The sequence below is a fragment of the Crotalus tigris genome, unplaced genomic scaffold, assembly GCF_016545835.1.
Source record: "Crotalus tigris isolate CLP2741 ecotype Arizona unplaced genomic scaffold, ASM1654583v1 scf7180000017585.4430047, whole genome shotgun sequence".
NCBI classification, from domain to species: Eukaryota; Metazoa; Chordata; class Lepidosauria; order Squamata; family Viperidae; genus Crotalus; species Crotalus tigris.
In genome coordinates this window covers 3119891-3137303 of record NW_024096493.1, presented here as the reverse complement: position 1 = coordinate 3137303, position 17413 = coordinate 3119891, and the positions used below count along the sequence as shown (strand labels likewise).

Genomic DNA, 17413 nt, shown 5'->3' with positions numbered 1-17413 from the left:
TAACAACCATGTTACTAATTTGTCAACTGCAGCAATTCACTTAACAACTGTGGCAAGAAAAGTTGTAAAATGGGGCAAAACTCACTTAACAAATGTTTGCTTAGCAACAGAAATTTTGGGCTCAATTCTGTATGCTGAAGTGAGCTCTTTGCAATGTAATTCTATCCTATGGGTAAGTAGTCAATTAAAATTCATTACTAATTTTAACTAAGATGATTATCCGCATTTTTAGTGCCCTACTTCAAACTTCTGCTCTTCCCTGTGGATATGAAGTGGATGCTAAGAAGCCAAGGTTCTCTCAAGAGGAAAATAAAACCGATTAAAGAGAAGATGCTTCAGAGGAGCATTTAGCTTACTACTAACAGTATCTATTTATTCTTTAGTTGGACAAAAACAATAATTAAAAGATATTATGATCCTAGGGTGAACTACATTATGAGAGAAATTTATCCTATCTGCACCACTCTTAGAGTCAATTATCTTTGTTTTCTCCTGAAGGTCCTACTAGTGACCTGTGAAAGAAAAACAAAGGGCTCTTACACATTTTATGGATATAGAAATGATACAGGATCCACCCTGTATTTTGCACCAGAAAGGAACCAACTTGCTGCACAGGAAGGATGTGTCCTTCCTGTACATCAAATTGCTTACTTTCTGGTGCAAAATACAGGGTGGATCCTGTATCATTTCTATTCAGCTACTATTACATATATACAAGAGTTAAGACTAGAATAACTGAAGGCCAGCCCCTTGGGGAATCTCCATGTTTTCAGTAGTTCTGGAAAGTTCTGTATCTTTTGAAATAGATATAGATACAGCTATAGATGTAAAATAATGTAAAATTTTGCTTGTTGTTCATGTCTCCTTTCTACCTGATTCTTGTCCACCTTTTGCCTGTTTTGCCAGTTAACTGGGTTTGATGTTAATAAATAACATCAAGCCATATATTTGCTAGTTGATAGGAGGGACATGTGTGCTTGCTTTAATCTGGAGATATGGGTTGACTGGGAGTGTGCTGCAATTGAAAACTGTCCCTAGTAATTTTCCAGCAAAATAGCTATGGGCAGTGGTGGGATTCAAATATGTGAACAACTGGTTCTCTGTGTGGATGCCACTTCCAGAAGTCCATTCTGAGCCTGGGCAACAAAACATTAGCTACCAGTTCTGCCGAAGTGGTGTGAATCCCACCACTGGCTATGGGCCCAGCAGGGAGACGGACTACCCAGAGACTCTAATTTAGAAAACATCTCAATTTATGTTCAGACATTTCACAAAGCATACCAGTGGATCAATATTCAAAGGGTAGACATTATGGATACTCCTTAAACCATCCTAATTGAAAAGCAATTGGTTCACACTACAAGGCTGGCATAAAGTGCTTGAAAAGGGCAATGACATTGGAATCAGAAAATCTTGGGAAAGAATAATAGCATCTGAAACTTGAAGTTGAAAGCACTGTTTGAAAAATGCGTCCTTTCAATTTCAGAGATGCTACATCTAGAGGAAGCCCAAACCAGGATAGCTTAGATGAAACAGAATAAATTACATAATATGAAATAATTCTGCAGTTGGACTTGACAAACTATTGGTTGATTCAAAATTGTGTTTTAGGAGGAAAAATATCAAAAACATTCTAAGACAGACATGCTCACTTAGGAATGAACTTGGTTCTGGAAAGTTCTGTACTTTTTAACAGATCTAGATGTTAATTTTTGCAAGTTGTCTTTCTCCCTTCTTTAGCATGTCTTCTATCTTTTATTCCAGTTTTGCCAGCTAGTTTGTTTTGACATTTACTGGTGTGGAATAAATAAACATCAGCTACATTTTTGCTAAAACTGGACTGAAGGGATATATGTGCACACTATGATCTGTATATAATAATTGTCTGCTGGGTGCAAACTAAATTGGAAATTTCAATAATTTACTAACCTATTTGACTCCTCATCCCCTCAAAAAAAAAAAAAAAAGGTGAATCCAGCCCACAATTGTGTTTCCTGAAGTGTAGAGTTTAAAAAAGAAAGAATAAGTAAGAGAAAAAGTAGGAAAATCAGAGGTGGCATAACTTCAGGATTTCTAATAATGAGGGAATAAATTGTAATACTTGTAAAACAAATCGATGACCTATCTTTATGATAGTTTTACCTATGCCACCACCTAAAGTAGTATTAAATCAACTCTTTTCACAGAGTCTGCAACACTGTGTGGATGGGCAGGTTCAGAGCTGATATCTAGCTGTTTCTTTTTCTTCTTGTGCCATATCCGTTATCAGACATTGGCGATCATGTTGGCGATCCTGTTTCTATCAGCAGCCGCACAAAAAAGTGCTACTGAGTTTTGTCCAAACCAGTCCTTTAGATTTTGAAGCCACAATGTTCTTCTTCTGCCTGGGCCTCATTTGCCTTCAATCTTTCCCTGGAGGATTAAATGGAGTAGGCCGTATTTTTCTGGGTGTCGCATCACATGTCCGAAATATTCTAATTTTCATTTTTTAATTGTTCTGATGATTTCCCTTGGCTTTCCCAGGCAGCTTATCACCTCTTCATTTTTGATCTTGTCAACCCAGCTTATACGTAACAGTCGCCTGCAAATCCACATTTCAAATGCTTCTAGTTTCTTCAGGTGGCCTTCTGTCACCTAGCTGCTACAAGGTTGCAATGTTTTAAAGGCATTCTGTTTTTCTGTTGATTGTAATGCTTTTAAAAGGAAATATAATAAAGGAGAAATGACACATATTGCCTAGATTTCTAGGTCCCATCATAAAAGTTTCATGTGTCTTTTCTCAATTTTAAAGGTATTGTTTAACCTTGTCCTTTTTTGTATTCCATTCTGTATAGAGCAGGGGTAGGCAACCTTGGCTCTTTTATGACTCGTGGACTTCAACTCCCAGAATTCCTGAGCCAGGCTGGCTCAGGAATTCTGGGAGTTGAAGTCCACGAGTCATAAAAGAGCCAAGGTTTCCTACCCCTGATATAGAGGGAGATGGCACGATCCCATTCACTTCATGGCCAATAGAATCTACCACTGTTAAAAATTATAATCCCCACATTCTAAATTTTCCCCTTCCCCCCCCCCCGCCAAATGTTTCCAGGAGTTCCGTTCCATTTTGTCTTCTCAAAATGACTGTATTCTGATATGTTGGGAATTTTATTTAATTTTATTTAATTTTAATACTTCATGATTACCAACTTAAAATGGAAGTATCAGGGTGAATGAAATTGCAGGTAACAGTTAACAACAATGATTTAAAAAAATAGACCAAAATAAATGTTCTGATAAATATTAGGGAGTCTGTGACAGGAAATGAGACAGACATACAGGTCTCTTTAGAACAACATTCTGTTCTGAACTATCTTAATCTTAAACTATTTTCACAATCTAAAGCTCAGGCTATATACCAGTGGTGGCGAATTTATGGCACGCGTACCAGAGGCGGCACTCAGAGCCCTCTCTGTGGGCACGCGAGCTGTTGCCCCAGCAGAGTTCACCAGAGTAGCGAGCACGTGGCTTTTGGAAGCAACAGGGCAGGAAGTCAGCAAGCAAGCAGCGTTTGACCCTGGGATGCCCCGGAGATGGCGAGAGACTGGCCCCGGCCACATTCACCCAGTCTGCCATGACCACTGCAGCCATGCCCACCCAGTGCGCCATGCCCCCCCACCCCCGCTGAGGGCACCACAATGCTGATGCACCCCTGGCATTTTGCGATAAATAAGTGGGTTTTGGGTTGTAGTTTGGGCATTCAGTCTCTAAAAGGTTCACCATCACTGCTATATACTGTATAAACCACATATATTCTGAGACCAGTCAAGATAGGGTGATAATCAGTAAGGCAGAAAGCAGATAATGAGAGATATGGCTTTTTTTCCTCTATTCATTTTCAGTTGGATTTTTTTTTTTTTAATTTCTGTAGCTCAATTCCTTGCATTCTTACAGCCACCAGCAAAAAATCAAATAAATGTAGGGAAGGAGGGATTCTGTATCCTTTCTCCATTCAGTCTCTTTCTTTCCGTTTCAAAGTCTGGCTAGGCTGGTGTTGTTTTAAATAAATATTAAAAAAAGACATAAGGAACTCTATTTAATGTGGATTTTCCAGCCATGCCTGTGTGCTCATATTGGTTTCCTAGTTTAGGATTGTAAAAGAGGTATTATTGCTTATATAAGAAAAGCATCTCAGTTACTTCCTAGTCTTGTAAGAAGTAAACTATCTTTGGCAAAATCATTCACACTTCTCAAGAGTTAAAAAAATTATAGAGTTGAGAAATGAGCAGCTGGTACTTCATAAAGCCAATAAAGTAGAGAAGTGAATATAAATAAGGAATATTATGGCTCAAGATTTCCCCACTGAACTACGCAATATTCTATTTTAAAATACCTTAAAGTCTAATTGGTTCAACCTTTACAATATTTCCAAGTATTTATTTAAAACTCCAGCAATATTCATAACTTAGCCATAAATTATTTATGAGAATACTCTTGTTTTGAAAAGTATGCCATAGCTTAAAAATAAGGTGTTGCAGTATCAGAAAAAGAAAATATGGAAATCAGAAGACAGATGAGTTGTTATTTTGAAACGTATGTGCTCCCTAATTCCATCTTTGCAACATCAGGATTGTAAATGACACCCTGCCCTTTTCCCTAGCAAATCATTTTATTATTAATGAAGCCACCCTTATAAAATAAAGTGCAGATTTTAATGGTCATTGGAAATGTAATATATCACAAAGTGAATTGGACAATAGACAACTTTTTAGTATTATAAAGTGACATTTGCTATATGATTACATTGCATAATCTCTGTTAAAGTGAAAGAGAACAATTTTCAGGGAAGTCATTTCTATGACAGAATTGTAACACAAGTAGGATATATGTTAAATCCACTGGCAGGTTAAACAACAGCCAGTGTCTCAAGTAAGAGGTCTATGAAAAGCCCTAGATAACCCCTACTCCTATTACAAAACAGACATCTAGTTAATATGTATTCACACGACATAGAAATGCTCCTGGTGGATGTATATATTCTTGATGTCACTTATCTGAGAAACTTTCTTATAATGCACTGTGCAGACACTTATCTGAGAAACTTCCTTTCTTTGTGGATGATACACCATTATGTACATGTACTTTAAGCACTGAGAACCAGTTGTGTATAGTGGTTAAGGCATCAAAATAGAAATTTAGGATATTGGGTTCTAGGCATGAAGCCAGCTTGGTGATTTTGAGTCAATCACTCTGTTTAAATCCTAAAAAGAAGGCAATAACAAACCACTTCCCAATATGTTGCTGAGAAAATCAGTGGAACAACCTGCCTCCAGAAGCAGTGAATGCTTCAACACTGGAAGTTTTTAAGAAGAGACTGAACAGCCATTTACCTGAAATAGTATAGCGTTTCCTGCCTGAGCAGGGGGTTGGACTAAATGAACTCCAAGGTCCCTTCCAACTTTATTATTATTATAAAACTGCAGGGACTTGTCCAGGAAGTTGCACAGAATCAAGACTGACCTGTTCAAACAAACAAACAAACAAAACCCCTTTAATCATGGGCTACATGCTAACCACAACAGCTCAAATGAAAAGTAGATGGAAGTACTAACTATTATACCTTTTATTTAACATGTAAACCTCTAAAGAGAAATCCTAATAAAGGATTAATGGTTATACTGACATCTTGAGCAAAGCCATGTTTTACCTTGCAGAGGTTTTGACTGATTTATTGTTCCTGGATTACTTGTCTCACATTATTGGCCTATAAAGACTTTTCTAATTCTGTAATTGTATGTTGAATGCACAGCATACATTTCTAAAGGGTCGATTCACTGTCACCTATTTTGCCAAGTTTAATTAAAAAAAAAGAAGTAAATTGTTTTTTCAAATCCAGATGAAAAGATACTAAATTTATCTTTCTGGCCCCAAATTCTTTTATCATGAATAGTAAAAATTCAGTAGTAGCAGCAAAATTCAGTAACTCACCATGCAAAGGAGTGGAATATTGTCACATCTATGCCATCTATACATGGTCTGGTAAGAATGAAAATTAATGGATCATTTTTAAATCATTGCTGCTGCAATCCAATATTCAGTAGAAACTATTGCATGACTTTCGTCATATTTTACTCCTTACTTATCAGTACCAATACTTAACATAGGAAAAAGGTATTCTTCCATAATTCAAAATGGCTGAAAAGTAACATTATGTAATAGGCAACTCAGCATCCCAAGTCCCAGTACATGTGTGCAGTAGTAGCTTTCTGTATCTCTGATTGGGGCAAAGGTTTGTTGCAATGCTCACTTCTCTCATAATCCCTGAATTTATGATCTGAGTCCAAAGAAACCTCAAAGGTGAAATGATTACATTTTCCATTGATTGTAAAATTGTACATTTATAACTTGAATGCCCCCCCCAAAACTTGTAAATGAATGGACAACACAATGAATCAACTTCAAGGTCTTATATCACTTTGGACTATCAGTGTAACATTTCACTAAATGAAGTCATTACAATGAACTACTGCTAGAAATGTTGAGGTGAAAGACAGTGATTCTAGCCATCAGTTCTTGGGGCAGCCTATAGATTTTATAAAATTATTATTTAATAATGTTATTTGATTTTTATCCTGTCTTTCTAACCAAAGAGTGTATATTATGACATGATTAAAGTATGTGTATGCATATGTATGTGTGTGTATACATATGTGTGTAAATTCCTTCCTCACCTTTATGGGTGGTCTGTGTCTTTCTCAATCTCAGGTCCTCTACCAGAGGCCTGAGAGTTTGAAGATTCCACACAGGATCTTAACTTTTCCTAGCAATACACTCTTCTGGACAAAGGCTTAATTTTGTCCCTGGGATCTGTTGGAGCCACTGTCCCAGCTTAGGAGGCCCAGCCCCAAGTGCTCTTACCATTTACTGCTCTTTATTTTCCACATCCTCTCTAGTTCCTTTTTCAGGCCCCCAGTACTTCTTCTGCTTCTCATATGCCTTTTTCCTGATGGTGTGTGTGTGTGTGTGTGTGTGTATATGTATGTATGTATATATATATATATATATATATATATATATATATATATATATATATATAATTATTTGTAAATCAAATGTTTTGTTTTTGTTCCTATCTCTTAGATCGAATTGCACAGAATATAATTAAGTCCCATTTGGAGACATGTCAGTATACAATGGAGGAACTACACCAGCTAGCCTGGCAAACCCACACATATGAAGAAATCAAAATATACCAGAGCAAGGTAGAAAAACATTTCAATAAAATGTCTTGTTTCTTTCTTCCACAAAGAACTAATATCTGCATTGCCTCTCTAAATTCATGATTGTAACTACAGCAGTTGCAAAATTAAATAAGGATGTTTTAAAAGATGGAGCAATCGTCCCAATCTCTATCTATTTTTTTGTACTAACCTTTTGTGTCTATCACTTTGTGTACCTTCCCTCAGTTGTGTTCCTGCCTTTTACTTATGGTCTGTGGGGGAAAAAAAAATCTTTTCTCTTATATTTCATGAATTTAATTTACTGGATGATCTGAGGTGCTGATATTATTTTCTTTACACAATGCATATTGTAGCTACAATAATCATCCCTTTCTTACTCAGCTTTTATTGTAAAGGAGAAGATTAAAACCCCAACTACTACAGTTCTTTCTTATAATAAAGTTACCTCTTTCCCTTCTCTGAAAATACACCTGCTATAAGCAAATGTGGAGAAAAAGGTTTTCCAACAAACCTAACAACCTGTCATATGGTTATAACCTAAGTCATTCTATGAGTTGTTGAAAGCATTGTCATTTATTTGTGTTAGTACAAGATTTCTGAACACAGTTTGTATGTTTAGTTGCCATGTATTTAATCGTGCAAGTTTCCAGATGAATGTGCACTTAGAACAATGAATGAAACATGCCCAACTGATCTTCTAATTCTCTGTTCTTTTGTGATTTCCACTTGTAATTTCCTCATTAGAGAAATATCAAAAGTGGAATCATATAATTTGATTGTGTTAAGAACTTGGCAGAACTAATGTATTATCCAGACTTATTCAAAAACCATTCCTGGGTTTAAATAAGGAGGGGTATTCCTAATACCGGTCTTTTTTTTGTTACGGGTCCACCCTCCTAGAGAAGTTGGTGATTGGAATCAAAGTGCTAGAAATATAAGCATAATGATAGTGAAGCAGAAACCTTTATTAAAGAAAACTAGGGATTTATTTAACATCCAGAAGGGCAAATCATTTCATGATGATCATAATCTAATTCAAGAGTGGACAAATTTTATGGGGAATGAGAATATTTTTTAAATGAATAAGAGCTGCAATGAATGGGACAATGACATTATGCAAGTGGGTAAACAGATTCATGAGACAGAGGAGGAGGGGAACTGAGTTTTAGAAAAAAAAAAAAAAACCTTAGCCAGATACATTAAACATTAGATGTTTGGCAATCTGCTACCAATTTTCAACAGCATAATCTCTACTCATCTCTGACCTAAAGAACATTCTCTGTCTGGTTTCCTTCTTTTTCATGTGATTTCTTCTTGAAGTCAAGAGAAGCATTATGGCAGCAGTGCGCAATCCAGATCACACACGCGATTCAGTATGTGGTGGAATTTGCAAAACGGATAGCGGGCTTCATGGAACTCTGTCAGAATGATCAGATTCTACTTCTCAAATCAGGTTTGTGAAGGAGATTATAATAAATACTTAATACTTAAATACAATACTTAATCAGCATCAATAAAATTTGATCAATTTCTTGTTGATGTTGTTATTTATTGTTGATCAATAAAAGAAGATAAAGATACAGGACCTGTTATGCTTAGTAAAAATTACAAATTCTTAACATTATTTTTTTTCTATTCCAGAATGCAGAATAGAAAATTGCACAGTATCTATCATGTGGAAACACCAATGTTATAGATTTAACTGCACATAAAAGTGATTGAAAGCATGATGTTATAAGCCGCCCCCCCCCAGTCAATTGACAGTGAGATGGGCAATATATAAATTTATTAAATAAATAAATCTATCATCATCATAGTGGAACAAACTTTTAAACAATTAATGATCTTCTAGAATAAAGCTTTGATATATCTTTTCTTACAACATTCATCAAATACCAGAGATGGTACTTTTACAATACAGAACTGGCTATACCATCTTGTTGGGATATTTCTATGTAATATCTCAGGACCTTTGTTATCATTTCAGGCTGCTTGGAAGTTGTTCTAGTGAGAATGTGTCGTGCCTTCAATCCACTCAACAACACCGTCTTGTTTGAAGGAAAATATGGAGGAATGCAAATGTTCAAGGCTTTGGGTAGGCAGGCTGTTTTGTTTATTCAAACTGAGGGCTTTGTAAGTAATTGGGATAAATATATATATATCAGTTCATCACCATTTGCAGTATTTAGGGGACCAAGAATCTGCTAGATCTATTTCCTTGAAAGAGAATTAAAATCCAGTTCTTATCACGATATTCTGCTTATGTCCCATATAGTAGCAACAAATCAACTTTCTTGTTTTTGAATCTCTGTTTATTCAGTAATTATTTTACATGCTTTTGCCATGTCACCTAAGTAAGCAGAATTGAAATTCATTTCTCCCGTAGATTTATGAGCTACTACCAAATTATTAAAAAAAATACAGGCTGAAAACTTCTACTAGATTTGGAAAAGGTAGAAGTTTGGATTTTGGATCAGAATAAGATTAAGGTATAAGGTAGTACACACACATTCTGATGGAGGAATCCAAAGATTTAGAGTGAGAGAGCTTAGGCATTCATAGCAGGAAAGATGAGGGCCAGTTGGTCAGACAGACATCATAACATCCTGAGGCAGCTTTTATGTCTGACCTCAGGATACAAGTATGAAAGGGCAGAGGTTATTTTGTAAGATCACAAATTCTAGTGTGTTCAGAAAGTTTTAAAAAGTAACTTCAGTTTTTTTTGTTTGCTTTTTTTTCTTTTGTGGATAGCTAACCTGAAAGGGGAAATTACTTCTACATAGATTACATGAAGTGAATGAGCACATTAAATTTATAATAAGAAATTAAGTGACAGGTCACAATTTGTCTTTATATTCCTAAGTGGTTTAGATCAGGGGTCCCCAACCCCTGGTCCATGGACTGGTACTGGGCCACGGCATGCCAGCAACCAGGCTGCACAAACAAGCAAAGCCCCATCCACAGGATGCAGGCAGCACACAAAACCATGCCCCCTCTGGTCTGTGGAAAAACCTCTCGCCACGTAACCGGTCCCTGGTGCCCAAAAGGTTGGGGACCTCTGATTTAGATAGGTGAATGACTGGCTGCTCCATTACAAACCTGATAACTGTTCACTAGTTCCTCTTTCATGTATTCCATCTCTAAAGTTGAGGTGGGTATTTAAGACAGCAGCATGCAGAATTGATGGGCAAATGACAGGAAAGCCCACCAGTATTATTCTCATGGATCATGTGACTCCCTTGAGTGGACCCAGGACTGAGAATGATTAGGCTGTTGATAGAGCTGAATGGAAAACTAGATCTCTTCAACCATAAAGTATATAAGCTTAACTAATTGAAGCATGTGAGTGTGAGATTCATTCTCGCTATTTTCAAACCCATGCCCAGAAACTTCATGTAGGAGGTAATATCTTGACAACAGTGCTTAACAGTTGAGCTGTATAAATCCTATAGCCACTGCCTAAGCAGGGGGTTGGACTGGAAGACCTCCAAGGTCCCTTCCAACTCTGTTATTCTGTGCTATCCTAGAGGAACATATTTCTAATGCTCATACTGTAATTCATGTGAAAGTAGATCTTTACAGAATATCAAAAACTCAGCTGCTGGGAGGAAAAATGGCTTTTATTTTCTTGCACTGTTTCAGACACAGAAGGAGCATGAAGTTCTCAGCTTTTCTAGTTGAAAAGATCATTGCATTTGCAAAGTTTCTCACTCAGAAGATATTTCCAGAACTTGACTGTGTTCTGTGTTGCCTGTAGGTTCTGATGACCTTGTGAATGAAGCATTTGACTTCGCAAAGAATTTGTGTACATTGCAGCTGACCGAGGAAGAAATTGCCTTGTTTTCATCTGCTGTTCTGATATCACCAGGTAGTTTTCTGCAACTGATTTTCCTTTTCTTACATTCCACCACCGTCAATTGATGGAATCCGTTTTGTGTTTTATTTTTAATGGGGTATGAGTTATAGATTTAGAAGCTAGGCCCAGAAAAAAAGTCATTGCTGAGCACCCCACAGATATCAGTTCTTGTAGTTCAGAAATCCTCAACATCAGATCAACTGAGATGAATGAACAGGACAGTTTGATTGTTACTTGGAGGTAGTTTGCAAGTACTTCCACTTTCTTGGAAAATTCTTTAAATTCAATGTCCTTTAAATTTATAGAACATCTTCTGAATCGTAAACTATGTTCCTGTGGAATTGATAACACTGCATGGCACATTAATAGATTGATCTGTTAGAGAAGTGCATTGAGGATTTCACAGCAAAGTGGAAAGCCATTGTTTGCTTAATTCAAAGTAATTCGATTTTGATTTGAAACTATAGTAGTGAACTTCCTTCACAAACCAGAGATATTACATTGCTGAATATTAAACCAATTACCATGAATCTCCTTTCCACCTACTAATGACTTATGTTTATGCTTATTTAAAATTTTTGTTGTCTTCTTTGGCCAGATCGAGCTTGGCTCTTAGAACCAAGAAAAGTCCAGAAACTTCAGGAAAAGATTTATTTTGCACTTCAACATGTGATTCAGAAGAATCATCTTGATGATGAGACTTTGGCAAAGGTAGAGCATCAATACAGAGAACCCAATGTCTAGAAATACAACTATACTAGGATATTTGTTTGTAATGGCAGTTTTCCCCAGTAAAGAAAGCAATTACTCAGATCTAATGATTCCCAGGCTTACTTGGAAAAGCTTTGTCAATGACATCAAAGGAAAGTACAGACCTACAGGTATATAGACTTCCATGGGGAAGCTTGCTTAAACAGCAGGTTAATTTAGACATAATACCCTAATTGGTTTTGGGGTCCAATTCTGGCTGAAGCTAGTTGTTCCTGGAACACTGTTCCTCATCTCTAACAGGCTATTTCCCACCATATTTATGGACCTCCAGTAGGTTCATGCGGAAGACCAAATGACATAGCTGGAAATGTGTTGCTGGAATTCTTCTGTACCTCAGAAGCACCTACTGGACTCAAACCACGAGTTGCAGAGGATCTTCTCTGCAAGGCCCTTCTGTAACCAATGCCCTAATTAGCTCCCTTGTACAAGAAGCAGCGTGTGATTGGCTAGGCTTACTACTAAACTACATTTGAAGGGAATGTTACTTTGAAAAGCTGCTTGAAGAAGTAGCCTTGACTACAGTGTAAGTATATTTTTCTAAAGTCAGATGAGCTGATAGGTTTTACCTCACCTCCTTGACAGGTGTCAGGGGGTGAGGTATACAAAGAGGAAGAGGAGGAGATTATATAAGTGGGGGGGGAAAACCAAAGTATTGAAAGTTGAATAAGCACATTGCTGGCCCAGTCAGGCAAGGGACTCCCCAAAAGTCATCTTGCCTCTGGCTCCCCTCAGAATGGATGATGTCACTGCTGCAAATTCTCTTCTACTGAATGGAAGCATGCAAAGTTATGCTTCTCATGAGAGAAACAGACATTTGCTATAAAATGAGGTGCTTCCCTTTGAGTTTTCTGGCTTAAGCTTCTCAAGTATATTAAGAAGGCCTTAACTGATTAATCTAATTGACAGGATGCCTGTCACAGAAGTTCTGATTTTGTCTTTCTAACAAATCACTTTTTCTTTCCTAAAATTGACTTTAGCTAGTCTTTGGTTCCCTAAACTTTATTTGAGTGATTTAAACCTCTTTAAGCAGTGTGTACTTTGTTTATGAACTGTTTAATGCCCAGCCTTAGCTTTAGTTGGCATAGGAAAGTCAGCAATTTTATTAAGCAGCCCCAAATTAAATTCTACTACAATATTTTTAAAAGTAAAAAAAAAATAACGATGTTGGAAGAATTTGAAAGTATGCCTTTACGTACTCTTTGATATGGAATAAAAAAATTTCTTGGTTTATCTTTCTCTGTCTGCCTTCCAGTTAGTAGCCAAGATACCAACCATTACTGCACTTTGCAACCTGCATGGAGAAAAATTGCAGGTATTTAAACAATCTCATCCTGATATTGTGAACACACTTTTTCCTCCATTATACAAGGAACTGTTCAATCCAGATTCTACCACTGGTTGCAAGTGAAGGGAAAGCTAAAGCTCCTGGAAATGCATCACTGATCAGACAAAAGAATTGTTGTCATGAAGACTTTCTTTAAAACATGTCACTACTGCAAACCTAGGAATGTCCTGCACTTAATAGAATTATTTTTCACCGCTACAGTTTGAAGAATGTAAATATGCACTCCTGACTGGAGCCTCTATGGTTTCTCTTCTTTTGGTTAATTTTGTTTTCCGTTTTAATTTTTAACTGACCAGAAAATCACAAGTATAGAATACTGGGTGTTATCTTTATTTTTTATTTTATTTTATTTTATTGGAGCTATGTTCTGGGAGACCACTGTTTATAGATGTTTATTGTAGATATAAAAGAAAGCAGAGGAGTAATTTGCAACATTACTCTGTTTAGTCAAATATAATTTAAGGAAAATCCACTAAACTAGGCTTACCTATTTCTATGTTTTAGCTAGTTAAATGCATGTGGCCATTTGTAGCTGTCTTGGAAACAGGTGTGTATGTGTATGCAAAAAGTCATGGACTTTCCCTTTGTGGGTGCGGCATCAATACATTGAGGGCTTCATACTGATTTTAAAAGGCTCTGCTTTCCCTGAATTCTTGGCACAAGAGTGAGCAAAGCATATTTCAAAGCAGTAGAGTGAGTATACCATGCTTGCCCTATCGCTTTTCCCTACTCAGTATACAAAGGTTGTTGGGGACTGTCCATTGCCCTATGTGTTATCCTGGGGTGGGGGGATAAGGGAACAGCTGGAGTACTGAAGTCCCATATGGATTCTCTGACACATGGGGAAACTTCATGTCCTGTCTGTCTATGAGCAGTATATATCAGGGAGGGCCAACATTCACACTCTTGAACCTGATCTATCCTTTAGACCATGTTTGTAACCAGGAAAAATTTTTATGCACCATTCAATCACCTCTCCGTTATAAATTCCAATAAAACAGAATCATCCAGGGCATTTCTAGGTATGTGGACTTCAACTCCCAGAATTCCCCTGCCAGCATGGCCGTTGATAAGAATTCTGGCAGTTGGAAATGGCCAAGGTTGAGAAACACTAATCTAGGACCTTATTTATAAAATCCAGAGAAAGAGATGCAATATTAAATCTCTCATACACAGAGGAACACAACCTAAACATCATTTGAAAAACATTTTTTTTCCTTTTTGAATAAAATTGCAGGAAATGTTTTGATCAAGATTTAATTCACATTTGACAATACTATCGGAGAGAGGATAAAATTGGTTTATGAGTCAACTGTTAGCCATCCCTGAAATGTACCAAATACTATACACTTATATACATATATGCGTAAGGAATGTACACACACAAACACATGCACACTTGTAGCATAAAATAACATCCCTGTTTTTAAGGATGTTCTCCTGCATTTTTAAATTTCTCTTTGTAATGTGTTAGGTTTATGTTGGGCAAGTAGAATTTTGCTCTGCCATCTATATATAATGACAAGATGGTACCATTTCTGATCAATTTGTATATAATGTTTATGAGTACTCAGCCAGTGAATGAAAAGTCAGATTTGTGTAATTGGTGCCAAAGCCTTGTCTGGATAATTCAAATGGACAGAGAGAAAATTAATGGGAGATTTTTCTTTTCATCAATGATAGCGCTGAAATCTATACTAAACTATACTATTATCAAATATATTACCAATCAACTGTTTAAATTGCAGAGTACAACATACAGCATCCAACGCAGTACATTTATTTTGTGTGGACCAGATAATTTATTTTATTAATCTTTCCTGAAACAAGAACAATTAGAGATTCAGTTTGCTCTGACATCCTTCAAGGGCCATCAGAGCAGGTCCAGTAAGAGACAGCTTTGAAGAATGAAGTAAAAGTCACAAGGCCATCCAGTCATCAGCTAGGATCTTTTGTGAGAGTGCAGACTTCCCATATGCATCACCATTATATAACTATACTGCAGCTTTGGGATCAACAGCTTTTTCTTTGGTTCATTTCATATCCAGAGCTCTAGTTGAGTAGTTTCTAATGTGCAATAAAGTTGAAGCTCTGTCTTTAGATCTATTTTCCCTACAAATGACTCAATTAATAGGAAAATAGTTATTCTACAAAATTTTATACCCTAGTTCCAGGATACTTTCTATTAAAATTTTCTTAGTCTCCCACAAATTATAAAGTGGAATTCATAAACAGGTACAATACAATTGTCTTCTCCCTACCATCACTCTCTTTCTCTTGAGTTTCTCAAACTATATTTTTCATTAGTCCTTTAGGATTGTGTGATTCAGATTCACTCTTCGGAGGTATGCACGTACAGTTATTAAAGGTCTTACAAAGACACATCCTTCATAATTGGGCCTTCATTATTGCTCTGTCTTACCATCTTAGAAATTGAAAAAAACTATAGAATACTTACATTATTTTGCATTACACCTGCATTCAGATGTCTGCTACCCCATAAAGTCATTCTTTTGAGCTTCTGACATTAACATTCTTTACAGATTACAATGTTCAATGCTATTCTTTTAAAATTGCTTTATTCACACAGTGTTCTGCACTCCAGGTTTTCCTATAGAAATATATAGCAGGGCTGTGGTACAATAGTGTTTTTTGAAAGGTATTCAACATCTCTACCTCTGATTTTCCAAACCAGAAATACATTATCTTACAGTCCTCTTGAAGCAACTCTTTCCTAAACTGTTAAATTAATCCATTGAGCTCTGAACAATGTAATGAGAGATCTAAAGAAGATGAAACTTGGAAATACATAAGCAGACTCCCACTCATATAATACAAGAGAGCTTCTCTCTCTTATACAATCCCTCGAAATTTGCTAGTTAGTCCCTAAATCATCCATTACAGGTTTTGAAAGTAAACATCAGTGGGGATTGAAAATTGCAATTTTTGTTTCTGCTAATAGAAGCTTTTTGCTGGAAGGGATTAATTAGCTACTTCTCTTAATTTAGAGGTACCATATATTCCGGCATATAAGGCGACTGGGCGTATAAGATGACCCCCAACTTTTGAGAAGATTTTCAGGGTTTAGAAAGTCATCTTATACGCCAGAAAATACAATACAATATTGAATTTCTGTTTATAGATGAGCACAATAGGAACTCCTTTGCTGCTAGAAAGCTTTGTCCTGTTAGTGCTTATTTCTGTAAAAAAAAATAGGGCTGGCCACTAGGGGGCAGATTGGTTTGAAATTCAGAGAACAGCTACCCGTATATTCCTGCGTATAAGATGACCCCTGACTTTTGAGAAGATTTTCAGGATTTAGAAAGTCGTCTTATACACCGGAAAATACGGTACCTGTTATAAAAGGATGAAATGAAGAGCAACATACCATTTTCTTCTCCTGTCTGTCTGTCTGTCTGTCTGCCTCTCTATCTATCTATCTATCTATCTATCTATCTATCTATCTATCTATCTATCTATCTATCTTTATCTCTCTCAAACACACACACGCACACAAATATCACTACCATAATAATTTTCCAACTGTTTAGTTCTGACATTTGTATCTTTTTCTTGCAAGGCTCCAGAGCCTTTTAGAGATAGGCAGAAGATGCACCTTAGCCATGCCACAGTATTGTTTTGCAGTAATATTGCAATTCTTACAAAAAGAAGTGTGTGAGGTGCAGTTATATCAAAACATCTTTCTTGGATCAATGTGTGCTACATCCTATTTTATTTTGTTTAAAACTTTTCCTCTACAAGGAATGGGATTGACAAGAGACACTGTCCCAGTAAATGATATCCTTCTTGTCTTTAGTTGATTTTTCTGTTCTGGAACCAACACAGCAATAACACTTTATATTGTATTCTGATAATGTACAAGCACTGAGTCACTTTATTCTCAGTGTCTGAGCAGACAGATGTAGACTGCTTATTACACTTCTACAGGGACTTAATTTTGTATAAATGTCACTCCTGCTGGCTCTCTGTATAAAGAATTAATTCCAAGAGTCATATTTCCTTCTAATGGAAAGATTACTTTACCGATTGCTAGGAAAACAGGGTAATAGAAGACACTCAATTAAACCAGGCTGTTTCCAAATGCAATATATATTTGATGATTGTTTGCATTAGGGACCTTGCAGGACTTGAGACTAGGAGGTCTTGAGCTCTTCCAATTCTCATATAATACGGTCCTCTTGATTTCCTTCTTTTTACTCCATC

General features: G+C 36.6%; 1 protein-coding gene across 2 annotated transcripts in view; it reads left to right on the top strand.

The window, feature by feature from the left end:
- Window positions 1–16319, top strand: part of RORB (RAR related orphan receptor B) — a 150927-nt gene extending 134608 nt beyond the window's left edge. For both annotated transcript variants that reach the window (XM_039361529.1, XM_039361521.1), the window contains exons 5-10: window positions 7117–7238; window positions 8538–8670; window positions 9205–9312; window positions 10975–11085; window positions 11672–11784; window positions 13097–16319. In XM_039361529.1, the coding sequence (XP_039217463.1) occupies window positions 7117–7238; window positions 8538–8670; window positions 9205–9312; window positions 10975–11085; window positions 11672–11784; window positions 13097–13252 (743 nt within the window). In that variant the 3' untranslated portion in view covers window positions 13253–16319. The remainder of the gene's footprint in view (window positions 1–7116; window positions 7239–8537; window positions 8671–9204; window positions 9313–10974; window positions 11086–11671; window positions 11785–13096) is intronic.
- The last annotated feature ends 1094 nt before the right edge of the window (window positions 16320–17413 follow it).